Below are 27776 nucleotides of genomic sequence, written 5' to 3'. Positions count from 1 at the left end.
TCTAGGTGAGGTTTAACCAGAGCAGAGTAAAGCGTTACCATCACTTCGTGTGATCTGGAAACTTAAGAGCAGCTGAAGTCCTGCTGTGTTTTTCCTAGTTACATGTACAAGAAAGCCAGCAGGATTTTCTTCATGGTGACACCATCTGTTTTGAACTCTCTACCAAGGAGATTTGGTTAGCTTCTCTGTGTATATATAGTATTGACATTGCTTTTTCCCATTTCCACGCAATTTTTGATAGACCCACAAAGGATTCAAAAGCAGGGTTGACAAACTTAGAAATGAGTTTGAAAAAAAGCAACAAAATCAGTTCTGATATTTATGAAATAATATACTGATTGTTAAGATCATGGACCACTGGGAAATTCTCTTGCACCAGCCCTGTTGAAATGAAGAGTGACTGCACAAGTGCAGGATGGTACTTTTTATATTAATGGCTCTTGTGCAGAAGTGATTACCTGCGGACTTGTTCCCAAGTGACAGTCATATCTAAAAGAAAACAGGAGTTTCTCACTAGTGCACATTAATGTATTTAATTGTCACAACGTGTTGGCTGCATTAACTCAATGTAAGGTGTTGTGTGAAAGCTCTAGACTGCAGATTCCCGTTCCCAAGTGTGGTGTAGTGGTTACTCTGGGATTAAGGAGATATAGCTTCAGATCCCACTCATCCTTGAAGCATGATAGGTGACTTTGGGCTTCACATAGGCAGTGGGGGGGAGAATTAACCTACAACCAACCCCCAAATCAGAAAAGTCAAAAAGCTGAGGGGCAAGGTAAATATCTGACAAAGAGACTTACTGTTTGTAAAACCAAAAGGATTCTAAACCAAATAAGCATCCTTAAATGTACTGAAAATGGTTCAAAATAATCATAGCATATATGGACAGAAGTGCCATCAAGTTGCAACCAACTTACAGCAACCCCAGCAAGGGACCTCCGAGGCTAGGGAGAAGCAGAGGCGGGTTGCCATTGCCTTCCTCTGTAGAATCTTGCTTGGTGATCTCCCATCCAAGTACTGACCCTACTTAGCTTCTGAGATCTGATGAGATCAGGCAATACTATGCCATCTTCTCTCCCATCATGGCATATAGTAGTAGACAGGGCTCTTTTTGTAGAAAAAGCCCAGCAGGAACTCATTAGCATAATAGGCCACACCCAACAGCAGAAACTCATTAGCATATTAGGCCACACCCCTGACAGCATAGCTCATTAGCACATTAGGCCGCACCCCCATGTTACCAGCAGTGTGGTTATCCAGCCACACCCACCTTTTGCTTGTTATTCTGTTTACCTTGTTTGTTGTCAAAACCCAGGGCCTTTTTTTGTAGCAGGAACTCCTTTGCATGTTAGGCCACACACCCCTAATGTAGCCAATCCTAATGAGTTTCTGCTGTTGGGTGTTGCCTATTATGCTAATGAGTTCCTGCTGGGTGTGGCAAACTTGGGAGCCAGCTGGAACTCCGTTCCTGTGCGTTCCTGCCCAAAAATAGCCCTGGTAGTAGAGTAAGTTTACTGTATATGGCCACAGGCCTTTACAATCCATTTGTGATAAAATCAGAAATGTACAATGTAAAACATACAGACTTAAAATGTATATGTCTCTAAAATCTAACAGTTTCAATTGGTCAGTTATTTATGTGTTTTCTTAAGTTTGCTCTGATCTTTCTTTCTTCTTAGGTTTTCTCTGATCTTTGCTGCCAGAGCAAAAACTGCCATCTTATTAGATATAAAAGGGTTGGTGTCTTGATAGCATATAAGCTAATTTATCGGAGTCAGGCAAGGAATAAACACTAGATAAAAAACTTCTGCAGATACATATACTTTGATCCAGAGGGATGCTTGTAGCATCCAGCAAGAATCTCAGTAGGCATAGTCTGAAAACATAATGATGAGAATGCCACTCTGAGATTGTAGGCTGCAATTTCAGTTAGATAAGATGCTTTAAAGTGATCTTTTAATGACTTTGTATCATGGGGCAAGCTTTAAATGACTGATTGAAAAATTGTCAATTTGGGCATCCTCTCTCTATATCCGTTCCTGTTAATCAACAGTGTTTCCTGAAGGCTGAATCAGATCATTTGGAATGGTGTATCTAGGTGTAATATCATTAAAGAAAACTAGACAGATCTTATCCTTGCTATACAACAACTCAAAACTAAGTTTGCTAAGGGAGCCAGGACTTACCCATTGGTTTTTCCCCCCATGATTTGAGAATTGCCAGGTGGGCATGTGCCCTAATCAAAGGAAGGCTGAGTTCTGCCCGTAAGAAGGCCACTGGTGTCCCTTTTGGTAGGGCTAAAATGCATCTCATAAAAAGATTTTGGATTATGTCCAAGTTACTGACAATTGACTCTTTCCATCCCCGTATCTCAATTCTGTACAATAAGTGGGCAATAACTTTGCTGACAAAGAGCTTTAATGCCGGCTGAGTAAGAAAACTACCTCTAGTATAATGGAATCTCATTATTGCTCTGATTATTTTAAAGGCCAAAGCTTTTATAAGATTTAATTGAGTATTCCATTTCAGGGTTTCACTAAAAGTTATGCCATCATGGCATATACAACACTCCTATTAACAACGATGAGACAAAAGACCAAACGTGTTTCACATTTGGGCAAGACACCTGGTCCAGTCACCAGCAGCCCAGGTTCTAATATTCTAATGCCAGTACGTTGCAGCTGTTAGTGCAGCTTTGCTCTTGCGTAGCTCCAGATATGCCAGCCTAATTTCAGAATATCTCTGTGTAGTGCTTAGGCCACTTCCTAAACTGTCCAGAGACAGGTCTTAGGATGGCGGAGTCATACTCTCAGGCTGTCTGACATCACCAGGTTGCTGTGAGAATAACATGAAAGAGAATAGAAACATCTCTGGCAGTCTGAACTACTTGGATGATAAAAATGTGATTACAGATGTTCCAAGAGCATCTTGGAAATTCCTCAGAAATTAGTTGAAGATGGTTTTATGACAATGGGTTTTTCAGGTGGCTTGAATGCAGAGCAATAATATATTGCATTGCTGTCATAATATTGGCAAAGAGGGCACAATATCCAGTTATTAATTCTCAGGCAAGTACCCCAAGGAGTACCGTAGTGATTAGAAACCAGTGTATGTGACACCATTACTAACAAGAGAAGAGAGCTGTTCTGAGAGAGAGACCATTGTTTTTAAGACAGTGTTTGCTTCACGCACAACATACACAGATTTTGGCTCCATGCTGTCACCTTGGTCAAGCAGAGACTCTTGAAACAAAAAAAGGCGATGATCAGAGAAATCTCTTCCAAAGCACCTTCGACTTATTAAGAAACAAAACCCTATTGTGTGTTATCTGTCTGAAAGCCAAAGACCTGAATATATAGGAGAAGAATACATAAATAGGTAGTTAAAGGTGGTGGTGGTGGAGAATTAAAAAGAGATCAGGTGGCACCTTGAACACTAGCAAGAATTATTTCACTGTGAGCTTTTGTGAGTTCAAAACTCGCTTCATCAGATGTATCAGAGGGAGACGGAGAGGGTGAGGCAAAAGATAGGTGTTCTGTGGATTCAGATGAATAGCATTCCTTACTATCTGTTCTTAATGTAGAATACATGAAAAATCGAGTCACTGAGCTTTACATGCTGTGTTTTTACCTACAATTGAACATCTATTTGTTTAACATGCCCTGTTGACTATTTGCCTCCTAAATTTAATGTTGCCATTTAATCATTCGGGGTTTTCTTTCTGCCTTTCTTCATGCATTGGATAACAACCCTGTTGCAATGAAATAAATATACAATGGCTTATAGCAATACCCAAAGCTCAGATCTGGTAGAGAGAAGGTTCATAAAAATTTTCTCTTCCACATTTGAACTTTTGGTATTGATAAGTCATTATATATTTATTCGTAGCAAAACAGGAGGGAGAGTTTTTCTTTGCATTTCTTGAATTAAATTCCAGAGTTGGCCAACAGTTTCACTGGAATCAATGACCCCCAGTAGCCATCTTGTAAGGACGGAGAAAGCAAAATTCATCACTGATATCCAGCTAATTTTAATTTTCTTTAAAAGCAGTCATGGTGGGGGGGGGGGTTGGATCAGGGTCATGGTGCAATGGTGGAGGAATATCCTTTCCCCTGTGCCATTTTCCCAGTCAAAATTGTACCACATCCCTCCTATTTTCCCCAGAAGAGAACCAAGGACAGGTTTACTTTTTAGGTGGAAAAGTCACTGTCAGGTTACTCTGCCTTTCAAGTATTCAGTGACAAGACCATCATATCCAATGGGAACCTCTTCAGGATTTCTTAACTTCAGACACAAATGTGTGAATCTACTGAAACAGATCCTTTAAATCATGGGCATGTGAAGTTCATGGTCAAACCTGCATATATCGCTATTCCTTCCTAGGAATCACGTCATATATCATGTCATTGAGCCCAGCTATCTGTATTAAAAATATTCTTTTGAGGAAACAAATCCCCGGCGTCCTTCTTCTCATCCCTGTATTTTTACAGAACGCCAAACCCGTGCCATCAAAGGAAGGATTAGCTTCCATAAATCTATTGAAGGGATTGTTGCTTGCAACCGTGGAAACTTTTATGGTATTAGTTGAAAGATTAGGGTTGAACTCAAAACAACAAATACATTTTGATGCCAAGGTAACCCAAATTCTGTAACTAATAAGGTGTCACTTCTACAGACATTTACTGAGAAGCAAGCACTGTTGAATACAATTTCACCTAGGCAAACATACGTACGATTGGGCTGCAAATTATGCTTTCAGTAACTGTTTCTGGCATATTTAACACTGCTTCTATTGACTGTCAGAAGGAGCAGTGAGGAGCAAGGACCCATCCGCAGACCTTTGGAATACCTGCCGAGTTTTCATTTGTTAGTGACACTTCACCAGGCATTGTTCCGTGAGTTAAAGTTAATTGCAGAAACAAAGGGGACAAAAATCTACATCCCCTGGTCACTGGTGGTACCCCTAAAGCTGGTTAAGTAATCTGATTTTTATAGGATATTTGACATGCATTCCAGAAGCATGAGGGGGGCCTTGGAGTGCATCTTTGACTGGGAGCCCTTGATGGTACTTGATGACTCTGTAAATAGAAATGAGATTCATTAGATGAGGTTCCTTAATGTCTGCTTCATTATGCATTTGCTTTCAGGTTCAATTCAAGATGTTGTCTTCAATTTTAAAATTCCCTTTCAGCCCAAGACTCAACTATTTGAAGGACTGTGGGCTGGATCCTAGCATTTTGCTCCATTGGAGCCTATCTGGATGCACTCATGGAAGGCACTTCGCAGTGGAGGGAATGTACAGGCAGTGGTGGGAAAAAAATGTTAGGATCCAGCCCACACTTTCTCCATATATGACCGCTCTCCATTTCAGGCTGGAAGAGCAGAGCTCATTAGGGGTCCCATCAACCCCTTGAATGAGAATGATGGGGGCAATGATATTCTCTGGCAGTTCCTGCTTTAGATATATACCTTTCTGAAGGACTGGGAAACTTTCTTTTACTTTTCTGGAAAGGCTACAAGACTTTTAAAAAATGAGCTGTACTTTTGGCACATTAGTCTATTTGTCTGGTTTTTGTAAAAAAGATTTTGTGGTGATGTTTTAACTGTATCCGTTGTGATCTGATGCATGTTGACCATATGACATTAAACTGCTGGACAAGTGGTGTTGTCGTTCAGTTGCACAGTCGAGTCCGACTCTTTGCGACCCCATGGTCCACATCACACCAGGCCCTCCTGTCTTCCACTGTCCTCTGGAGTTTGCTTAATTGGAGAAGTGGTATATACATTTAAAAAGAAATAAACACCACGGTCACCATCAAGTTTTGCCCTTGGGCCAAGTGATCAGGGAATCCTGATTAACGGGCCCTGTGTGCAGTTGAGCAGCTGTAGTCTGTGGTACAAAACTCTTTATTGGAAGTCCAAGAAAATGTGTTAATCTTTTACTCCCTTTACAGGAAGAATTTTTTTATGTACAAAACCATTAGTCAAATATTAAATGCTTTTTGCATTAGTAAGGTGAAAATGTCACTGTTTTTACATAGGTGGAAAGCAATAAATATATACTATACACCAGTTACACCACAGACAAAAAAAGAAAAGAGGATTTCCAGTGGAAAACAGCAGGCATAGACGAGAGAAGGAGGCAGTTTCAGAGTAACACGTTATACAGCAGTTAAATGTGCATATTCTATTTGTCTGTTGATCCACACTGTTCCAGGGGGAATTTCTGCTTTGGTGAGTGAATCCGGCAAGAAACCATGAAATAAGAATTCTTCACACCTGAAATGCACCAAGGTTTGACAGTTATTTCTCCTCACAGGATCATTCTGAGTCGGTTATATGAAGGTTACCTTAGTTGATTTTAGGCTGGCAAAATAAAAGGTGCCTCATTATTGAGCAGCAGTAGCAGGAATAATCAGGAGGGCTTGTAAGTGGCAAATTCTGCTTCAAAATCTCCTTGGCCTTTCTTTCGTTCAATTGAAACATCATGCTGGTAGACAAAAGAACCAGGCCTTAAACACACCCAGGCCTCCAAGGCTGCTCTATAATATTCATTTTTATTGCATTTGTATTTGGTCCTTTCTCTAAGGAGCTTAGGAGGGCACATATAGTTTACCACCATCTTACTGTCACAACACCACACTATAATGTAGGTTAGGCTGACAGAGTGGGAATTTCATGACACAGTGGAAGTCTGAATCTGTGTCTCCCAGGCCTACACTAACAATTATACACTGGTACCTTCCAACCATACCAGTGTGCCTTCTAACTCTGGGGGACAGAGTAGTTGCTGAATCGTAGTGCTTAAAATCCTTTCACACAATGTTCCACTGGATGTTGTACACTGTATAATTCTTTTCTCTAGCTGTATTCTATAATCCACCTTGAGTCTCAGTGAGAAAGGTGAACTAGAAATAAGCTAAATAAAGAAATAAGCTGACCACCTAGCCAGGAGATAACAACAGCATTGCAACTAGGCACCATTTAGTTCTATACTAGTAACAGTTGTTTTAAGGGACAAGTGGGCAGAAATGTATAGCTCTGTTATGGATGTTGGTTGAGTTGTAGCTGTAAAAAGTACTGAATGATTTAAGCATACATCTGCCCATCAGTCACCAATTTTGACATATTTGTTTCCTTCACTATGCCCCGCCCTGGAATTAAACCCAAACAAATGGTGACCATATAAACTAAGCTTGTTATTCCTGTTTGATCGTTGAATCTGTTAAACATCTTCATTATGCTGTATGCTACCTATATGTATGGACTGGTCATTTCCATTTCATTGTATCTGAAGAAGTGTTCGTGCACATGAAAGGTTACACTCAGAATAAAACTTTGTTGGTCTTAAAGATGCCACTGGACTCAGACTTTGTTTTGGTATTTCAGACCAATGCAGCTACCCACCTGAATCATTCCTAAATCAAGTTACTCCCCTCTAGGTCCACTGATGTTAATGGGCGTAGAAAGTTATAACTGCTTAGAAAGGGACTGTAATTCAGCTTTTAGTAAACTGAAGGAAAACACTGAACATACACATTTGTTGCCCAAATGTGAAGAGTCATCATGCTGCCGAGTTTTATTCTTCCCCTGAGAGGAGTGTTCTCCTAAGAAAAGGAAGATATGAGTAAATTAATCTCATCTGGAAACATAATAAAACCAATGGTTATTGTATTAGCCATTGCCCATTGCATTGGGAGGACAGTTATAACATAAATATACATCCAGACACATGTCTCTCAATGATGATACCAAGGACAATAGGGAACCCTTAGTGTATGAGTATAGCCACAATTAAAACCCACCAAGGGAAGACCATCAACAATTCACAGCTATATATGATCCAAACTAAAGTACAAAGATGGGCTAGTGGTCATAACCCAAAGATGATAGGTATGGCACACAGTCACAAAATAAAATCAAGTACAATACTTCAAACAAACAAACACAACCAACACTCATGGTCCAGGAAAATTCCACATAAATCTACATAACAGCATGCTGGGAAATATCCCATTGTTGTGATGACTTCTCTCTTGGAAGAAACTTACAGTGTAGTTCTAAGCAGGGTACACCCTTCTAAGTCCATGGAAGCAAATGACATTAGAAAAGTGTACCTCTATTTAGGACTCACAGTTAAACTCATTCTTAAAAGCATAAATACCAATTGAACTTCTAAAAGGTTAAATACCTGCACTGAGGTGGCAACATTGTACGTCCAGTGGGCTTGGAGGACTCCAAGGGTATTGGAATACCTAGCAGTGCCAGCCTAAGCAGCTTTATGTCCTTCTAAGACCATTGACCTCAATAGGGTATAATTCTGCCAAGGATTACATTGTAAAAGCAAGTTCCATGAAACAAGGGTCAAAGGAACTGGCCTAACTCAGAAGGAAAATAAAGATAAGAACATAAGAACATAGAGACACCAATGTTGGATCAGGCCAAAGGCCCATCCAGTCCAACACTCTGTGTCACACAGTGGCCAGAAATACCAGGTGCCATCAGGAGGTCCACCAGTGGGGCCAGGACATTAGAAGCCATCCCACTGTTGACCCCCCCCCCAAGCAGCAAGAAGACAGAGTATAACTTGCCCCAGAGCCCCTATCTATACCTTGTGGCTAATAGCCACTGATGGACCTCTGCTCCATATGCTTATCTAATTCCCTTTTGAAGCCGTCCATGCTTGTAGCCGCCACCACTTCCTGTGGCAGTGAATTCCATGTGTTAATCACTCTTTGGGTGAAAAAGTACTTCCTTCTAACGTTCTAACCCAACCGCTCAGCAATTTCATGGAGTGCCCACGAGTTCTTGTATAGTGATAAAGGGAGAAAAGACCGCTCAGCAATTTCATGGAGTGCCCACGGGTTCTTGTATTGTGAGAAAGGGAGAAAAGTACCTCTTTCTTTACCTGCTCTTTCCCATGCATAATCTTATAAACCTCGATCATGTCACCCCTTAGTCGTCTTTTCTCCAAGCTAAAGAGCCCTAAGCGCTTTAACCTTTCCTCATAGGGAAAGTGTTCCAACCCTTTTATCATTCGAGTTGCCCTTTTCTGCACTTTTTCCAAAGCTATAATATCCTTTTTAAGGTGTGGTGCCCAGAACTGCACACAGTATTCCAAATGAGGTCTCACCATTGATTTATATAGGGGCATTATGATATTGGCTGATCTGTTTTCAATACCCTTCCTAATAATCCCCAGCATAGCATTTCCCTTCTTTATTGCAGTCACACACTGTCTCGACATTTTCAGTGAGTTATCTACTACAATTCCAAGATCTCTCTCATTGTGTATTTCTATTTAGGATTTTTGGCTCCAATGTGCATCACCTTGCACTTGGCCACGCTGAACCCCATTTACAATGTTGACACCCACTTGCCCATCCTTGACAGATCCCTTTGGAGTGCCTCACAATCCTCACTGGTTTTCACCACCCTGAACAACTTTGTATCATCTGCAAATTTAGCCACTTCACTGCTTACTCCCAACTCCAAATCATTAATGAACAAGTTAAAAAGCAGTGGACCAAGTACTGATCCCTGTGGTACCCCACTGCTTACCACCCTCCACTGAGAAAATTGCCCATTTATACTCGCTCTCTGTTTTCTATTAATTAGCCAGTTTTTGATCCATAAAAGGACTTGTCCTTTTATCCCATGATTTTTGAGCTTACTTAGGAGCCTTTGATGAGGAACTTTATCAAAAGCTTTTTGGAAGTCAAGGTAAACAATATCTATTGGATCCCCCTTGTCCACATGTTCGTTCACCCCCTCAAAGAACACTAACAGGTTAGTGAGACAAGATGAATAACAGGTTAGTGAGACAAGATGAATAGGAGATAGCAAGACTTAGCAAATGCAGTGGTTAAAACCTTTTTTAGTTGACCAGGAAACAGAATTGACCATAGGAGATGGATATGTAAGACTTTATTGAAGTACAAGTTTACTGAATTAGAACCATCCCATGTTTGCTTAACATCATAAGTCTCCTGGCCCAAGGACACTAGTTATGCCTCCATGAAGATACTCGGACACAAAACTAGGGATGCTTGAAAACCTGCCAGTTTGGCTCACATCCTGTTCGCCAGTTGCAAATCGGGAACTGATTTTTCAGTGATTAGTTTTACTGTTCGTTAACCTGTTCATGGCTGTTCAGTAGGTTGCTTCACTCTGTTTCTCCCTAGGCATGCAGTAGAGTGCAATTGGGTTTTCATGCATGTGGCAAAATTGGCGGCATCCATACAAAACCCGATTGTATGCTCTATTTTAGAAATCAGCAGCTCAATGGGCCAGTGAAGAGGTAGGCTTTAATTATGTCTCCCATCCAAGTATGGATGGCCAATCTTGTTTAGCTTTTGAATTATGACAAGCTCAGGCTAGTCTCAGCTATCCATAGTGGACCATGGAACTGCTGTCATATAGTATGTTGTTCTCCATATTTTTATGAATTCTTCCCATCAGGATTCACTTGCCCTGGCTTCTGTCTCCCACCACCCCCACCCTGCCTCCCCCCCCCCACCCCCAACCTTGGTAAGCCAGTTTCATGAAAAAGAAATATCGCAGCAAAAACTGGCAGCAGAAAACCCTGCACTTTTGGGGTTTTCCAGTGAAGAATGGAATATTTTACAAAACTTGAAAGGTAAAACTGGATTTTATACTTATGGAAATATGTGCGAGCTGAAAATGTATTAAACTTTTGGAATTCCACCACAAAACTATATTAAATATGAATCGAATTAACTGGAGTGTGAGAGGGAAGAGAAAAATAATGTTCCTCAAGTGGTTATGACTCAGACAGCTTCCAAATATAGTACACGTACAACATTGTTCAGTCGAGAGATTATCAAGCATTTGCCTGGCAAAAGGAGGGCTCGTAGCCGGTGCTGGAGATTTAAAAGCACCCAGAGGCAGTGTTTTCCCTGTTTTCTCACCCCCTCGCCCCGAGAATGTGATCATCCTATTGCTGCAAGTTAGAAATCACCACAGGCTAACAGGCATGCTTTAATAACTCTACATCAGTGGCTTCCAAACTGTGTTCCATGGAATCTTGTGGTCTGGAGAAAGCTTAGCAGGAGTCTTCAGCAAGAAAATCAGTAATGGAAAACAAGTTGCCCTGAAAGGCAGCTTGATGAGTTTAATTATGTATTTAATTGTGTGAATTTATATTTTGTTGGCGATCTTGGGCATTGTGGGAAGGTGAGATATAAATACATGGTTAAATAAATAATTAATCACCCATGAAAGGTGACCATTTCACCCATCTGCCTGCAGTCTGGCAGGTGGAATTCCCTGCATGAAGGACACAATACCTGAACGTGTCATCCCAAGTGGGCAGAAAACAACTAAAGGTTACAACTAAAAATGCAATTTTCTACTGAAAGCAACCAAAAGGAATAATAAAAGAAAAGGAATATGTGTAACAACAAAAATTAAGAAAATTTGTAAAGTGTTCTTGGGCCAAAATGAAATGGAAAGAACAAATGAAAAGTTGTGGCAGTCCTATTTCTCACCCTGCAGGGACACACGGCTGTGAACGGAGTTTCTTGCCCTTAACCCATTCTTCCCGGCTGCAATCAGGAACCTTTCCTTGAGCAATGCTGCAGTTCAGTGTGATCCTAAGCAGAGTCATACCCTTCTAAGCACATTGACTTCAACAGAAAAGGAAGACTATGGGCACTTTCACACACACAGTAATAATGCACTTTCAATCCACTTTCAATGCACTTTGCGACTGGATTTTACTGTGTGGACTGGCAAAAACCACTGGCAAACAGTTGCTGAAGTGGATTGAAACTGCATTATTTATTATGTGTGAAAGCACCCTAGTTCTCCATGTTCAACTCTGGTTGAATAGCCCAGACTAGTTTGATCTTGGAAGCTCAGCAGGGTATTATGCACAGTTCTAAACAATCTCATAAAGATAGAATTGATAAACATGCTTTAAGCAGAGATTATAATAATAATAATAATAATTATTATTATTATTATAATCTCTGCTTAAAGCATGTTTATCAATTCTATCTTTATGAGATTGTTTAGAACTGTGCATAATACTTGTTTATTATGGCAGCTTTAACCTCTTCTGACAGATGTATTTTTTACATCCCTACTTTGCTTAAAGGCCAAAGGCACAATCCAGTACATTCAAGTCCCACTGAGTAGGAAAGATTTTTTAGCAAGGGCTTACTTCTTCCACTGAAATCAAACAAGGGCTTAGCTTGGGGCCAATGCTTGTATTTGTGGTGAATTATCATTTCATAATCTCTAGAGAATCTGTTGCCTGACCTGGATAGCCCAGGCTAGCCCAATTGTGTCAGATCTTGAAAGCAAAGCAGGGTCAGCCCTGACTAGTATTTGGGTGGGAGACCACCAAGGAAGCCCTGGGTGGTGACATGGAGGCAGGCAACGGCTAACCATCTCTGAAGTCTTTTGCCTTGAAAACCCCACGGGGTCAGCTGTGACTTGACATCACCTTACACAGATAATCTGTGGGTTTTGATTTCACACAGGCAAAACCTGAAGTTTAAATTACAATTAACATCCTATTGTTAAAAGCCTTCTCTTCATTTCTTGCCAGGTCCCAGCATGATCAAGCATGAAGGAAACGAACTTACCAGACTCTGGAGAAGTTGTCTTAACAGAAATTAATTTCACATTCTCTTTATCTAATGATGTGCTGTTGGGAAACATTCAAGTAGACAATTATCATTGTGAGGGGAAAGTAGTATATTTCTGGAACTGGATTCAGTGTGATCGGTTGCTACCAAGAATCAATGAATATTTACTTATTATTTATCTATTTAGCAAAACCTGTGCCTCTCCGGAGACTTCCCTGAGGCAGCTCACAAGCCGAAACAATGATAAAATTATAAAACCAAAATAAATTATCAATATTAAAAACAAGCCAGGGGCATAACACAACTTTGAGCAGTTTAAAATGATAGCCATAAAACTGTCCTTGGGCTAGAAGTGAATAATAAAAACAGCTAAAAACATAGAAACCTCAGTTAAAAGTCTGGGTAAAATGAAATGTTTTGACCTGATGCCTAAAACATACTGAGGTAAATCACAAGCAAGCCTCAAAGGGAGATGGCATTCCAAAGGCAAGAGGCGCTATGGAAAAGCCATTTTTTTAGACACCAGCAACCTCACTTCCATAGGCAGGAGCACAGAGAACAGGGCTCAGGAAGAGGATCTTTAATGGTGGGTTGGCCAGTACGTCCCAGTGGGCTGGATGCTACAGATCCATTCCAACATCAGAGGCACTTTCCTGCGATGAAAGGAATGTTCTCGATACTCTTCCAAACATCTTGCATCAGGGGAAGGCTCCTTCCACTGGAGAAAAGTGTTTCTACTAGCAGAGCAAACTTGTGGAATCCAGCCCAAAGAGTACAATGGGGCTTATTACAGTCTTAGATAAGACTGTAACAACTTGTGATATTTTGGGTGCTGGCTGCCAGCAGGGACAGGTCAAAGGGTCAAAAACAGATTCTTTGAGAAATCCACAACTGGATAGCCTGATTTAAAAAACAAACAAACAAAAACTCTAAAGTACAACAGTGGATCCTTATCTTAGGAGAATAGCACAACATGGACACTTCTGTGTTTAACTTTAAAATATTTAGTAGCCACAGAAACTAGCAACAAGATCCAGGGGAAATGTTCAAACCTGGGAAGAAGATAACGCCTGGGTTGATTTGGGGCCCATAGAGGATTGAAGTAAACCAGCTGAAACTGAAAACACTCTGTCTCTGATTAATCATGGTCTTGCAAATAGCTATGAAGTTACCATAAGGCAGTTGCCTTATGAAATTCAATAATCGTAGTAATGAAGTGTGTGCCATCAACGGGGTGGGGCCATAGCCATGGCACACTACCTGTTTTGCAGGCAGAAAGTCCAAGTGGTTCAATCTCCAGTATCTCCAGTTAAAAGTACTGGGCAATATGTGATGGGAAGAGGCCCTGGAGAGCTGTTGTCAGTCAAAATAGACAACATTGACCTTCAAAAACCAATCATCTGAATCGGAATAAGTCAGTTTCATATGTTCATGTGGAAATGATGCCTAGCCCTTCCCCTGCTTTAATCTGTCCGCTCATAGCCTCCTGAACACACACATGAAGCTGCCTTTTACTGATTCAGATCGTTGGTCCATCAAGGTCAGTATTGTCTACTCTTTCATATCACCTATTGTCAGATCCTTTTAAATGGAGATGATGGGGATTGAACCTGGGACCTTCTGCACACAAAGCAGAAGCTATTCCACTGAAGTACTGCCCCTCACTGGCAATGCTCTCTAAGCTGTGGAGTCTTGTGAGCAAAAAATCCACTTTGTGAGCTGCTGGCATTAAAGTTGTGAGCCAGCCATTTGGCTCCTGCATCAATTAGTCTGCTCTGGAGCCACCCTTCCTGAGCCAAGACAAAAATGTGTGAGCCAGAGGCTAAAAAAACCTGAGCTAGCTCACACTAACTCAGTTTAGAGGGAACACTGCTCACTGGTATTATCTAGGCAATGGGAAACATACCGATAAAGCACAAGATCTGAGCCCCACATGGATTAGATAAGCGAATGGGAAAGAGTTTTTATTTATTTTTATTAATTACAAATTTCATATCCCACTTTCTCAATAATATTGTCATAAGCCTTTCATAGCAATCATGAATACTCCCCCCATGAAACTCCTCTGTTTCCTCACATCAGGATCACCTCTTCTCCTTGCAACTGCTTGACAAAATATTCCCAGGGCAACCGATCTCCTAAACTGCATCTATTTGAGCATGTCAATGTATTTTTAGGGATCAAACCTGTGTATTTCCCAGGTGGATATTGTAATGTTGCCTTGCCAACGGCAGGAGGCATTGTGTGCAGAACTTGGCAACCAGTTATGCAAGTGCTGTTATGATAGTGCTCTTGTTCTGTTCAGAACTCATTTTAGCCTGATCATAAAAAGGCAGCCTTGAGAGTTTCTCCAAACACTTAACATTGGGATGTTCCTCCAAACAGCCTCCAAGCACTTAACCCTGAGGTGTTCCACAGAACATTAGAAGATTCCAAGCCAAGCATACTCATATGGGGGAGGACCCTGTTTCCAAATGGGTGCTCCCTGCAGACACAAAGATGGTTCCTCTTGAGCTCTTCTGGTCCACCTCTTACTCCACTGAAGCAGAATAAATCCAGGAATGGGTCTTTGATTGGGGGAAGAAGCACGTGAGCAACAGGGAACACACTAGTGGGTACAATGGCACCCACGGGCAACATGCTGGCATCGCTGTTCTGCCTTGTTCTCGCCAACAATAAAGCTATTATTTGGCATTAATTTTGGACTGGTCTGTTTCTTGAGAAATGCACAAAACATGTAATTGATGAGGCAATGTATTATTGGGCAGCTGAAGCACTGAACCAAAAACGCGGAAGGCTGTGCTATCAGCTGCGTCTCTCTGTTTGATCTAATACCATTGTTCTTTTCAGCAACTGAGCATTCAGACAGATCACTATTATAACACAATTGCTGTAGCATGATGGAACAAGGAAGTAGAAGAACTTACTGTTCAGTTTCATTCTCTTGCCTCTCTGGAAGGAGAAGAACATTCATATTATCTCAAGATTCCTTCACTAGACAGCTAATAGTTCAGGGATAAAAGGGTTCTCACCTAGATTTCCTGATTTGCTAGTCTTTTACATGAAAGAAGGAAGGTTTTATTTTACATAAAGAAGTAGCCAATCTTGTGATATGAGCATTCTCCAAATTCTGGCATAGGTATGGAATTGCTTGTCTGTGTTCATAGAGAAGAACTATCCAGAGCAAAAAGAACAAGAATAAAATACTGCTTCTCTCCTAAAGATCTGGAATTGCTTTAGCTAGTTTAGCTGAAGAAGAAGAAGAAGAGATTGGATTTATACCCCGCCCTTCACTACCCAAAGGTGTCTCAGAGCATCTTACAAACTCCTTTCCCTTCCCCTCCCCACAACAGACACCCTGTGAGGCAGGTGGGGCTGAGAGAACTCTTGACAGAAACTGCTCTTTTTCAAGAACAGCTGTGCCAGAGTTATGGCTTGCCCAAGGTCATCCAGCCAGGTGCAAGTGGAGGAGTGGGGAATCAAACCTGGTTCTCCCAGATTAGAGTCCGTGCACTTAACCACTACACCAAATCAGTGTAACTGTCCAATCAGTTTAACTGTGAGCAGTCTAGCACTGTAGGGATGCAGACATTTGTGGTCCATAAGGCTACGAAAAAGACTTCCATGAGTATCCCTATATCCAATGACCAAGGGCTGGCTCCCATGTAGATAAGCAAATTCACACACTGGGGCCAGCCACAGAGGTGATTTAGGTGTTCTGCAAACCCTGGGGAGCCCCCAGGTTGGCAGAAAAATCATTTAAAATAGTTCATTTATTTATTTAGGATATTTCTATGCAGGTTCTTCAGAGTCTTGCTTGAGGCAACATACCATTAAAACAACATACAAAAATTAAAATGTATGGGTATAAACTAATAGAAAATTAATTGCAACCACTGAGCATGCACAGAGGGTGCAGCCCTCCTGGAAATTGGGTGGCATTTTGGGATGCTGTATCACACTGGCCCAAAATGTTGCAGTCAGTGTTGGCCGTAAATGAGAAGAGAAGATGAAAGGGGATGTGAACTGGTGCCAGAGGGATGGGGGAGGGGAGCTGGGGATTGGACAGAGATGAGCCAGAGAGAGAGGCAAGGGTCCTCATTGGTCCCTTCTTGTCCTCATGGGTCCATCTTCTCTCTATATCTTACAGTAAGCTGGCTTGCCCCATGCAAATAAGAAAAGCAGCAATAATGAGGGCCATCCAAAGCCAAGGCAGAAGTTTCTACATAGTCAGAGAGCGTTCCAGAAATGCAGAAGATACTTGATTTAAAAAAATAAAAAAGAAAAGAAATACTGAATACAGACCTGGAGTTGTCTTCCAGCAGATTCTGTACAAAGCCACCAGGATGCATACTGAGAGGGTTATTACTATCAAAGCAATGATGACTGGCAAAAGAATGTCTGCAACATGCAATAGGGAACATTTATTTTAATTAGTGTTGGTCATCAACCATATTTGTGTTTTTTTAATGATAAAATAAACAACATAGTTCAGTATTCACGTTTTTGAGGAGGGGCCAGGCCTTGGAGGCAAAGCACATGCTTTCCCAGGTCCAAACTCTGGCGCCTCCGATTTAAAGGTAGCAGGCATTGAGAAATACACCTCCCTCCTCCGGACTTCCTGCAGAGTTCCTGCACAGCAGAGTGTTTGGTGGCCAGAGGCACCAATGATCCGACCTGGTATAAGGCAGCTTCCTGTGGCTTTTGTCTAACTTGCTAGGCTTTTCTAAGCCCATGTATATCCCCTAGGTGGCAGGCTTACAGCCTCTATGACAGAAGATAATTTTCTCCCCATCTCTGCTTTGCAGCCATGCAGTAACTATCTGTGTGGCAAAGCCTGCATCTGAATGCATACCATCAGGCCTTAAGGTTTAATAATACCTTTCCCACAAGGATTCAGAACAGCAAAATTATAAGAAATGCTAACAACCCCTATCACAGAGTCCTAATTTGTGTAAACGTGTGTATAAAAAACTGTGTATAAACATTACATCCTGTTAAACGATTTTACTTGCTCTGTGCTAGAACTGCTGCTTTCTTTAGCCCTTTCCCCATATTACGTTGCATGCATGCAAATCCTGCAGGTAAATCTGTTTATAAGAAAAAGACAACACACATTCACTTTAAAAATGAAACTGTCTATTTAGTATTTAAAGTATTTATAAGCCGCCTTTTCTTGTGATTCAAGGCTGCTTGAACTAGTGACCAGTAGGGGATATATACGGGATTTAAAGCATACGATGAGCCATACATGTGTTCAACATGACACTCAATGCATGTGTAAGCCTACACCTGCATAAAGAAAAATCAGTTGCACACAGATTGTACGTGTGTCCACCATGATTTGTGACAAGAAGAAAGTAAAAGGACTGTCACAGGATAAAAGATGAGGCCAAGGCCAATGGTACAAAATCAGGCAAAATTATATTGTAGTTTGGTGTAGTGGTTAAGTGCGCGGACTCTAATCTGGGAGAACCGGGTTTGATTCCCCACTCTTCCACTTGCAGCTGCTGATGTGACCTTGGGTCAGTCACAAGCTCTGGCACAGCTGTCCTTGAAAAAGAGCAGTTTGTGTCAGAGTTCTCTCAGCCCCACCCACCTCACAGGGTGTCTGTTGTGGGGAAGGGAAGGGAAAGGAGTTTGTAAGCTGCTCTGAGACTCCAAGTGAAGGGCGGGATATAAATCCAATATCTTCTTCTTTTCCCCTTCAGTTAAAATTCCCAAAAATTCCCTATGCATTTTGCCAACAGTCTTTGTCAGAGGAATCTGTCTGTCTTGCAGTAGTTCTTCAAAAAGAGGACAAGGTAAAATATAATTTTACCTTATTTTGCACCATCGGCCTTGGCCTTATTTTTTACCACCATGATTTGTGGACAGGATTTGTGTGGTGTCTGAAAATGTCCTGATATTTCTAAAAATCAGGATGTTGCAGGAGGTTTACCAAGTATCGGCTTTATAGCTAGGGCAGAAATACCTAAATTACTTTAGATAACTTTGTGTGCCTCTACTAAGGCTGCCAGGAAACCAGCAGGAGACCAGGCAGATGAGAACAGTGAGGGCTGCCATCAACAATAGTGTTACATCACTTCTGGGAAAAACCTGGAAGTGATGTCATGCCTGTCTGGAAATCACTAAAAACTCTTTGGTAAAACCATATATGTACATTTCCACATAAATACATACATATCTGTCCCTTTTGAAAAAAATTAACTACAAAAAACCTCTCCCTACAATGTAGACACACTGTTTTATTACTGCGCAATACACTGAGCCAGTAGCACCTGCATACCAGCAGTTAGGGTTACCATTCTCGGCACAGGGCCTAGAGTTCTCTAAGAAACACAACTGATCTCCAGACTGTAGTGTATTCAAAGCTGCCTTGAATGCATGACATGTTGTGAAACATCTAATTGAAGTGTAATGTAAAGCTTCGTCCTGGGCTAGGATCCAAAGACATCCAATCGTATCGCTAGCCCAGGAAGTAACAAGCCAATCACTTCACAGCAAGCTCCCTGAGCGGGAACGTCCGTAATTGGTCCTTATACGAACAACCTCATTGGTTGGTATTTGTACAGTGGGTGTGGCTACATTAGCCGGAAATGTTTAAAAGCAGGACAGCTGCAATGTAAAGGCTGTTCTGGCTATCAGATGTTGATCCGTGTTGGAGTTGTGTTCGAGTTGAAGAATAAAGTTGTGTTCTTGCTAAATCACTCTCTGACTAATTTGTTAAGCGAGCAACTTAACAGAGACTATCAAGATTAGTCCCCCTGGAAAAACAGCCGCATCACATCCTTGCTGAGCTTCCTCTGCTTTTCTCAGGCACTGCCTCCAAATCCCCAGGAATTTCCTCAGCCAGTTGGCAATCAAAGTTACAACAGCTTGTGGCTAACACCAGAAGGCTGTACATGCCAAAAATGTTGCCTTGAATTTTTTTTTTCTTTGTTAAAGGAAAGGTCTGAGGACAGTGAGCTATTTGGGTGCCGGTACTGTTTTCTCAACCTTCCATAAGGGTGTTGTGGTTCAGGCTTCTCACTTATATTGCGTTGACCTCCTTGCTCGCGAATAAATGTGGAGCTCAAAGGTGAAAGCACTGCAGGGTTGTTTCAGGGCTGATTATCTCCTCTCCTTCGTACAGAGAAGTCTCAGACAAGACAGGAGGATTGTTTTTGGTTCATGGCTCACCAAGTACAGAGATGAGGCTGACAGTTCCAGTTTGTCAGCCACCTTAAAGCCAAACTGTTTCTTCCCACAAAAGCGACTAAGGGGGAATTGGGTGGAAGAAGGAACCAAGATTACTCACTGATGTAAGAGGAACTATCCAGCACCTGTTTTGTTTTTCCAGAGTCGCTTCCTAGGAAAGAAAACTGTCATTCAAATTAAGTATTTGCGGGTCATTATCAAGGTGCTTTGCTCTTAAAAAAGAACAGATAACTAGTCCTCGAGCACAAATGCAGCCAGCTTTTCCTCTACTGTCACTTGTGATCTAAAGAGGAATCATTTATTCAATTCAATATTATATTCAAGTAGGGCACAGGGCAGTGTACAACAGACACTAAAACCACAAACACTAAAAACAACAATTTAGTAAAATAGTAAACATTACAATAGAATTCATCATAGCAATGCAGTTTAAACAGATGGCAGTCCAATTTCCAATTGTGCTACCGCCTTGAGGGGGTGAGAGTGCCAGCTATGATGGACACTGTTGCTGTCCTCAACCAAATGCCTGGCGGAACATCTCTGCCTTACAGGCCCGGCGGAACTGTAACAAGTCCCACAGGGCACAGATGTTACTTGGCAGAGAGTTCCACCATGTTGGGGCCAGGGCACTAAAAACCCTGGCCCTGGCTGAGGACAGCTGGATAGCTCTCAGTCCAGGGACCACAAGCAAGTTCTCATCAGCTGAGCGTAATGCTCTTCGAGGGGTATACCAGGAGATCTAAAACACAGATGAGATGAGATGAGCTGTTTTGAGACAATGTAAATTTCACATGGCAGTGTATAGTCCAGAGGTAGACCCAATTGATTAAAAAAAAAATGCCAGTGTGCTTCCAAACCAATGGAGTGTGAAGGGCTGTACTTGGCCAGACATGCTTGGACTCAGCTGGTGGCTGTGTAGGTCTGGGAGGCAATGATGGGCATAAATCATGCCTATTGCCTTCTTCTGCACCACTGGCCCCAGCAGTGCTGACGATGCCTGGGCGGAAGGCTTGCCAGGTGCCTCTCCCCTGAAGCCAATCAACCAGCTGGTGGGGGGACTTACTGGCAGCAAAGGGAGGCCTAGGGTGGTGTTGCAACAATGCAGCAATGTCACTTCCAATGCACTCTGAAAATAATGTCTTCACTCCCCCAGCAACGCAGGCTCTATGACAAAAATTAGTTCTATCGTAGAGTTCTTGCCCAAATACCAGAGTGTCCCCAAATCTCTATCCTAGGTCTCTCTTCACTTCTGGTAAGTCCCCACCCCACGCCCCACTGGCAGTACCTGCCAACGCTACTTGGTTGCATGGGCAGAGATCTGACTCTGAGTCCTGGGTGTCCATAAAAATGGTCTGGTGTGTTGCTGTCAGCACTTTTACTCAGGGTTGCACACCTCTGATATATAGACCAAAGACCATATTCACTATCCTAAGGCCATTTCCTTCTCACCACCACCATTTCCCTCTCATCATGGTAACACACACAGGGGACGGAGTATTTTAAAATAAAAAGAATTAGCAGGTTGTATGAGGTCTGAGACAGATGTGTAAATGCTTTAGAATCTGAGTTGACTGTGGCCTGGGCTGCTGATAATCACTGCAGTGATGACAGACACAAGGTATTGTACCTGATGTTAAAGCAGAATGATTTTTTTTAATTAAGTGTAAACAAATATACAAAAGATATACCTCGGCCCCGGTCACACGAGAGGATTAGGGCCGGGAGAGGGACAGATTGGGGATGGAGCAAACGGGCGCGATCCCACCGCAACATCTGGGAAGCGTTGCGTGCCCATCCCTGATCCGGCCCTTCCGGCGATAATCCGCAACAAAAAAGAACCATCTACCAAGGTGGTTCTTTCTGAACAGCCGCATCAAAGCTGGCCGTGGGATCGCCGGCGCGTTCTTCCGCCAGCGCATCCACGGGTCGTGGCCGAACTGCGCATGCTCAGACATGCGCAGTTCGGCAGCCTCCTGTGGCTTCCTCCCCGGTCTCCCTGGCATCTGATTGTGCCGGGGAGCAATTGCATGGCGGCTCACGGGATCTGTATGATCCCGCCGCCCCGTGCCTATTTTGGTGCGGCTTTTAAAAGCTGCACTTTACCCGTTCTTTTTGTCCCTCGTGTGGCAGGGACCCTCAACATAATCTTTGTGTGTAGGTGTGCATTACATGCTGTCAAGTTGAACAGTTTTATAGTAATAAGAGCAGTACTTCTAAATATATAATTCTATATATTTCCAATACAAATATCATTCCCTATCTGAAAGAGAAAATGTTAATATATCATCACATGATATCCAGTTAGATGGTACTGGATACAGCAGTCAGTATTATAATTCTGTATAATTTCATATAACACTGAAATCATTTCCCTGTTTTTAATTTAACCAGGCAATTACCTTGCTTGCAAGTATTACCTCATGAAAACTTAGGGGGATGTTTGTCACAGCTTACTGCAGGAAAAATGGGGCAATGAGGGACAAGGGTGGACACAGGAAGTGGGAAACACATGCACTTCCTGTTCCCTTCCCATCATTGTAACTTCTGAAGCCATTCCAAATGAAAACCAAGATGCTTGACAATAACACAATACATTTATATTCAATCTACTTCCAGTACATAAATTTAAGCAAGATTAATATCATTTGCTTAAAACAGACCTACACTGGATAAATTCTCTCTACTTGACAGGTTTTTAGATGGAAGCATTAATATAGTTTAAGAAAATTAATTTGCTGGAAATACCAGATGTTTTATATAATGCTTTGTTGAGGTTTTGATGCAGTTCCATTCACTAACAGAAGTGGCCTCATTAAAATTAGATAGTTTTGATCTGATCCTAATCTCTTTGAGTTAACATTGCTCTTATGCTGATTACCAACAGTTGACCAAGTGATGTTATTTCTGTAAAAATTATCTAGCATTCATGTTTCCTTGGACATTTTCTTGAACTTCAGACATCTATTGCCTATGTGATAATCTTGTGCTTAATAAACATTTTCCTGGTATCAGTTCTCTGGTTCAACTATTTTGAGATTTTATACATGTATTAAAAGATTTATCCAGTTCTTTGGACAATTCCAAAAGATCTCATAAACTCACACGTCTTCTTCTTTAAATTCTTGGAATGAATCATTTGCTATATTTACAAATATAGGAGTCACTCACTTCTGCATTTGTTTAAACCCATCAATAACAGCTGTCTGGAATTTATGGATATATTGTTTTATTTAGAATATTTCAAGCAAATATTTTTCATGTAGCAGAATATAGGGGTGGGCACAAACCAGGGAAATAGGAAGGGATTCCATTTAACTGACTTTCATAGGCGGCACATGAACCCAGAAGTGAGCACATGCAGGTGATTCTCTGTGTGTATGTGTGTGTGTGTGTGGGTAATGCTGAAGGCCGGTCCAGCCTATTAAAGAGATGAAACAACAACAACAACAGCATTTGCATGGCCATTCACACATTACAAAGTAAATATGTCATCTTTGTGCACAAAAATGTAATTTCACAGCATGACTTCTGGCACCCCAAGTCTGTAATCAATGAAGCAGTCAAGAACAAACAAGCATGACCCCGTTTCCCTGCCTCTCAAACCGTGGCTATATATTGGCTAGGAGACCAGGCTCTCTTCCTTTAACTCACCTGTACTGTCAGGCTCACTTTGTGTTGTATTTTGAGATTTGCTTTCTGGGAGTGTTTGATTCCCTGTGACATTTCCAGTTGTGGTAATGTCTGGACCTGAAAAGAAATAAAAACCCTCAGTTGAAGCATGTGAAACATAGTCCCATAAGTCACTTCCATATGGTCACTCTCAACACCCAACTCCATGGAGTCTGTTTCTGTCACATGGATCCTACAGACCATGCACAATATCCACACCAACAACAGATACCTCTAGGAACATCTGTCACTGTCATGGAAACATCCCATGTGATCTGGAATATCCCCAGTGGTAAATCGCACCATGATTTACAGCAGGGTTCAGTGAGTCAATGCAGAAATAACTCCCAATGAAAGTACGACAACTTGAGTCTTACCATTCAGTACAAGGCAGAAACTGTTTGGGATTGCACTGTTACACTTCTTCCTTCTAGTCTTTGTCACACAGATTTTTAGGATGCTAAAACCCATGAGTGAAATCTGTAGAGTCCAGTGGCACCACTAAGATCATTGGAGGTCCTGAGGAATTTCCCACACCAGCTGAGGGTGTGTGTGTGGTCACACAAGACACAGCTTTCTTGGTAGTGGCACTAAAAGTATGGAGGTTTGCCCTGTCTCTTCTTTACTGGCCTTTAGATGCCAGGCAAGGCAGTGTTGTGTCATCTGCTCTGTGATCTGCACTCTGGAATAAATGTCTTGCTTGTTGCTAATTGATTAATTTGGGTTTTGTTGTTTGCTGTTATTTGTTTGTTTGTTGTTGTTCAGTTGCACAGTCGAGTCCAACTCTTTACGACCCCATGGACCACATCACGCCAGGCCCTCCTGCCTTCCATCGTGCTCCGGAGTTTGCTTAATTTCATTTTTGTTGCATCAATAACACTATCTAACCATCTCGTCCTTTGCCATCCCCTTCTTCTTTGACTTTCAATCTTTCCCAGAATCAGGGTCTTACATTATTATTATTTGCTGTTATTTATTTATTTTCTGTGCTTGAATGTGTTTTGTTATTTTATGCTCCTTTTAATTCTCGTACTATGGTGTTTGTATAAGACAAATTATAGGGGGAAGTATTTAAACAGGAAATCCCTCTGCACGAATTATTTTGAAGTGGTACAGCCCCAGCAAGGCCTATGCCATGCAATTCTCCCTGTCATGGGTGTAAATCACAGTAGAGAACAGGGTTCACTAAGGGCTTGTTCTCACATTATGAAATAAATATGTTGGCCTTGTCTACATTAAGAATGCCTCTGTTTCGCTTTGTGTAGAAGAAAACACAGACATGTGCGCACACATTTATGTCAGTTACTCAGGCAGCATCACAAATAAATACCTGGGAGGGTCTTTGATCACTTTGAATTCCTAGAGCAGAAATGCAGGCAGATTATTTTGAAGCTACCCTTTCTTCTTTAAATGCCCTGGGCAAAAACAGTGTATTCTAAATAGTAACCCGAGGCCATTTTGCAGCTTCAAGCTGCAAAGGAAAAGATCTCCTGAAAGAAAAGTGTTTTGGGCAGAAAAAAAATGATCAGCAGAAACAGCATGGCCCAGTCACTGATCCATGATAACAAAAGCATTAAAAAAAGATCATACCACTATAAGCTAATTGCTACAGGAAACATGGCTTTCAAGAAATCTTGAATGTACACCAGGCCTAGACCTCAAACCAGCAACTACATGATTCATGCTCAACAAGGTTTGCACCCTTCCCCCAGCTAAACTGTAGCCCCTGATCAGTTCCAGAAGATTTTAAAACAAAAAATAATTCAGAGGTCTTCAACATCTATTTTAATTAGTGAACAGAAGGAATGGAGATGGCATATTATTTTTAGAAATTCAGAAGCCCTGCTTGGGTACATATAAGCATCTTCTTTGCACTTAGTGGGATTTTCCTGGATTGTAGAATCCTCTGGTGTACTCCCATGCACCAGTTACATTCCCCAGGAAGGCTTAAGAACATAAAAGCCCTGCAGGATCAGATCAATGGTCCATCTAGTCCAGCATCTTGTCTCACACAGTGGCCAACCAGTTCCTCCAGAGGGCCAACAACAGGGCATAGAGGCCGAGACCTTCCCCTGATGTTGCCTCCTGGCTCTGTGATTCAGAGTTTTAGTCCCTCAGTCACCATGGCTAGTAGCTACTCATAGACCTATACTCCATGAATCTGTCTAATCCCCTTTTAAAGCTGTTTATTCCTGTGACCATCACTACATCCTCCGGCACTGAATTCCACATTCTGTCTTCTGACATTATCCTTGCCTACACAGCCTTTCTCCTTGGTAGGCCCATTCCTTTGGAAAAACCTATCAGCATAAGTGTGGGGGCGCCTTCACTTGCTGCATTCAGGAAAGCGAGTAAGAATACTTTGTTCCACAGGGTGTTTGGTGGAGAATAAATTGTTAACTAGCTGCTGGACCCTTATGTTTTTGTGTCCTTGCAAGGGCAATGAGTGTGCAGGGTACAAATATTTTGAAAATAAACAAAGCAACAAACCACTATTATATATCGATATGAAATGGCTTCATATTATGTCTAAGGTGTGAGTTATGGTGGGAAGAAAAATTTAAAAAGAAAAAATGCTGTGGTCTTAAGCTTCTGACAGGAGGGGCTGTTTGGGTGTCCAGCCTAGCCAGTGCACTGACGCATATGGTGCCACCTCTCACTGCTAGAGGTGCATTAGATATCATGTGCCAGCAAAAGGTCCTCTGCTTTATGAAGCCTTCACAGGGAACCCTTATTTGGAAATAGGAGGCAGAAGCAGAAAATCCTGCCCCATTGGGGGTTCAGCATTCTGTGGTAGAACCCTTTGCAAGCTTTCCTGGAGCATGCTGGGATATGCCTCCTTTGACATATCCCTGTGGCCATTCATCAGGTCTATTATTCAGCCAGCTGTAGTAAAAGACCTCTGCCCAAGTCAGCAGCAGGGGACCTGAAACTGCAACAAAGCATCACGGCATGCCGTCCTTGTTTAATGGGCCACTTGTCAACGCTTGATTATGAATTAGACTATCAAGACGATGTCTTACCGATAGCCGTTGGTGTCAACTCGGATGCTGCTGTCTCATTACTCGGTGGAAGTGAATGGGTAGTACCTGCTGATATTTTGATAAGATAAATGACAGTGTGTTAACTGCTGTGCTCAAAACATATTTTGTCAAAAGAATAATCAGTAGGCAAGCAGGCGGGAACCAGAGTCATTCTCCAGCGATGTTGTGTGAACATCCTCTGGTCCCAGCCACTTTTTTGAGGGAGGGGAGATGAGCTCATTTTGCTGCAAGCACAGTGTAAAATTAAGCACCTTCACTGAATATCTGAATACAACAGCGAGGCAAGAACAGCTTTCCCTGAAGCGTTAGAGAAACCGCAAAAAAGCCCATTGTTGAAGAATGCACAGAACAAGAAGTAGCACAGTGGTGATTTGAAATTCAAATGATCAGAGATTTTTTTGAATACTGTTATCACACATCTGCCACAGCCAAATTTGAAAATATGTCTGCCACTGACTGGCTTGGATGCAACTTTTGGGAATTCATGGGAAAGCTCCTGCTCCTTCCCTTTCTCCCCATACATGTAAGCCAGGAAAGTAAGAGGCTGTGGTTCAGTGGAAGAGCCTCTGCTTTGCATGCAGAAGTTCCATGGTTCAGTCCCCTGCCCCTCCAGTTAAAAGGACCAAGTAAGAGATGATGTGAAAGTCCTCAGCGTTAAAAGTTGGAGAGCCCCTGCCAGTCTGAGTAGACAATACTGACCCTGATGGACCAATAATGTGACTCAGTATAAAGTTCATGCAGCTTCATGTGTGTGTGAAGTAGTAGTGGCTGAGGAAGGAAGTGTGTCACCTGCCCAGCACATGTTGCAGACAGTACTGATGTGATCAGGCACAAGCAGCAGCCATGCTGCAGCAGTTTGTGGGGAACAGAGTTTAGAATGCAATTCTACAGAGTTAACCCCACCACATTCATGGGGTTTGTCCCTGAGTCAACATATAAAGGACTGGGCTACAAAGATCACAGCCCCTTTTCTAGTCCCCCCCCCCCGAAACAAGCAAACATTGGCTTAATTCTGAAATTTGTCTGTGGGCACCGATATAACTTTATATATATATTTTATTTCGGCTTGCATGACCAGTAGTCTTAAGCACACGTACACACATTTATGCAATAAAACCAACAAGTAAAACAATATAACTTTATAATATCTTCATAACTCTGGAAATTAACAAACTTTTCCTAGTATGAGCTCTGGAAAAATATTCTGCAGGAGCTTATTGCAGTACATCTTGAATGGGGAAAATCC

General features: G+C 41.9%; 1 protein-coding gene across 2 annotated transcripts in view; it reads right to left on the bottom strand.

The window, feature by feature from the left end:
* Positions 1 to 6047: 6047 nt before the first annotated feature.
* Positions 6048 to 27776, bottom strand: part of EMCN (endomucin) — a 70609-nt gene continuing 48880 nt past the window's right edge. Inside the window, exons 5-12 of one of the 2 annotated variants that reach the window (XM_015415982.1) lie at positions 26510 to 26578; positions 23469 to 23564; positions 19918 to 19968; positions 16923 to 17018; positions 15545 to 15569; positions 12615 to 12676; positions 7537 to 7607; positions 6048 to 6279 (exon numbers count right to left, since the gene is read on the bottom strand). In XM_015415982.1, the coding sequence (XP_015271468.1) occupies positions 6274 to 6279; positions 7537 to 7607; positions 12615 to 12676; positions 15545 to 15569; positions 16923 to 17018; positions 19918 to 19968; positions 23469 to 23564; positions 26510 to 26578 (476 nt within the window). In that variant the 3' untranslated portion in view covers positions 6048 to 6273. The remainder of the gene's footprint in view (positions 6280 to 7536; positions 7608 to 12614; positions 12677 to 15544; positions 15570 to 16922; positions 17019 to 19917; positions 19969 to 23468; positions 23565 to 26509; positions 26579 to 27776) is intronic. The other variant, XM_015415983.1, reaches the window with a different exon arrangement.

This window comes from Gekko japonicus, unplaced genomic scaffold (genome assembly GCF_001447785.1).
Source record: "Gekko japonicus isolate JY-2015 unplaced genomic scaffold, Gekko_japonicus_V1.1 scaffold68, whole genome shotgun sequence".
Classification (NCBI taxonomy): Eukaryota; Metazoa; Chordata; class Lepidosauria; order Squamata; family Gekkonidae; genus Gekko; species Gekko japonicus.
Note: the sequence above shows the minus strand (reverse complement) of the source record. Positions and strands in the feature narration are given on the sequence as shown.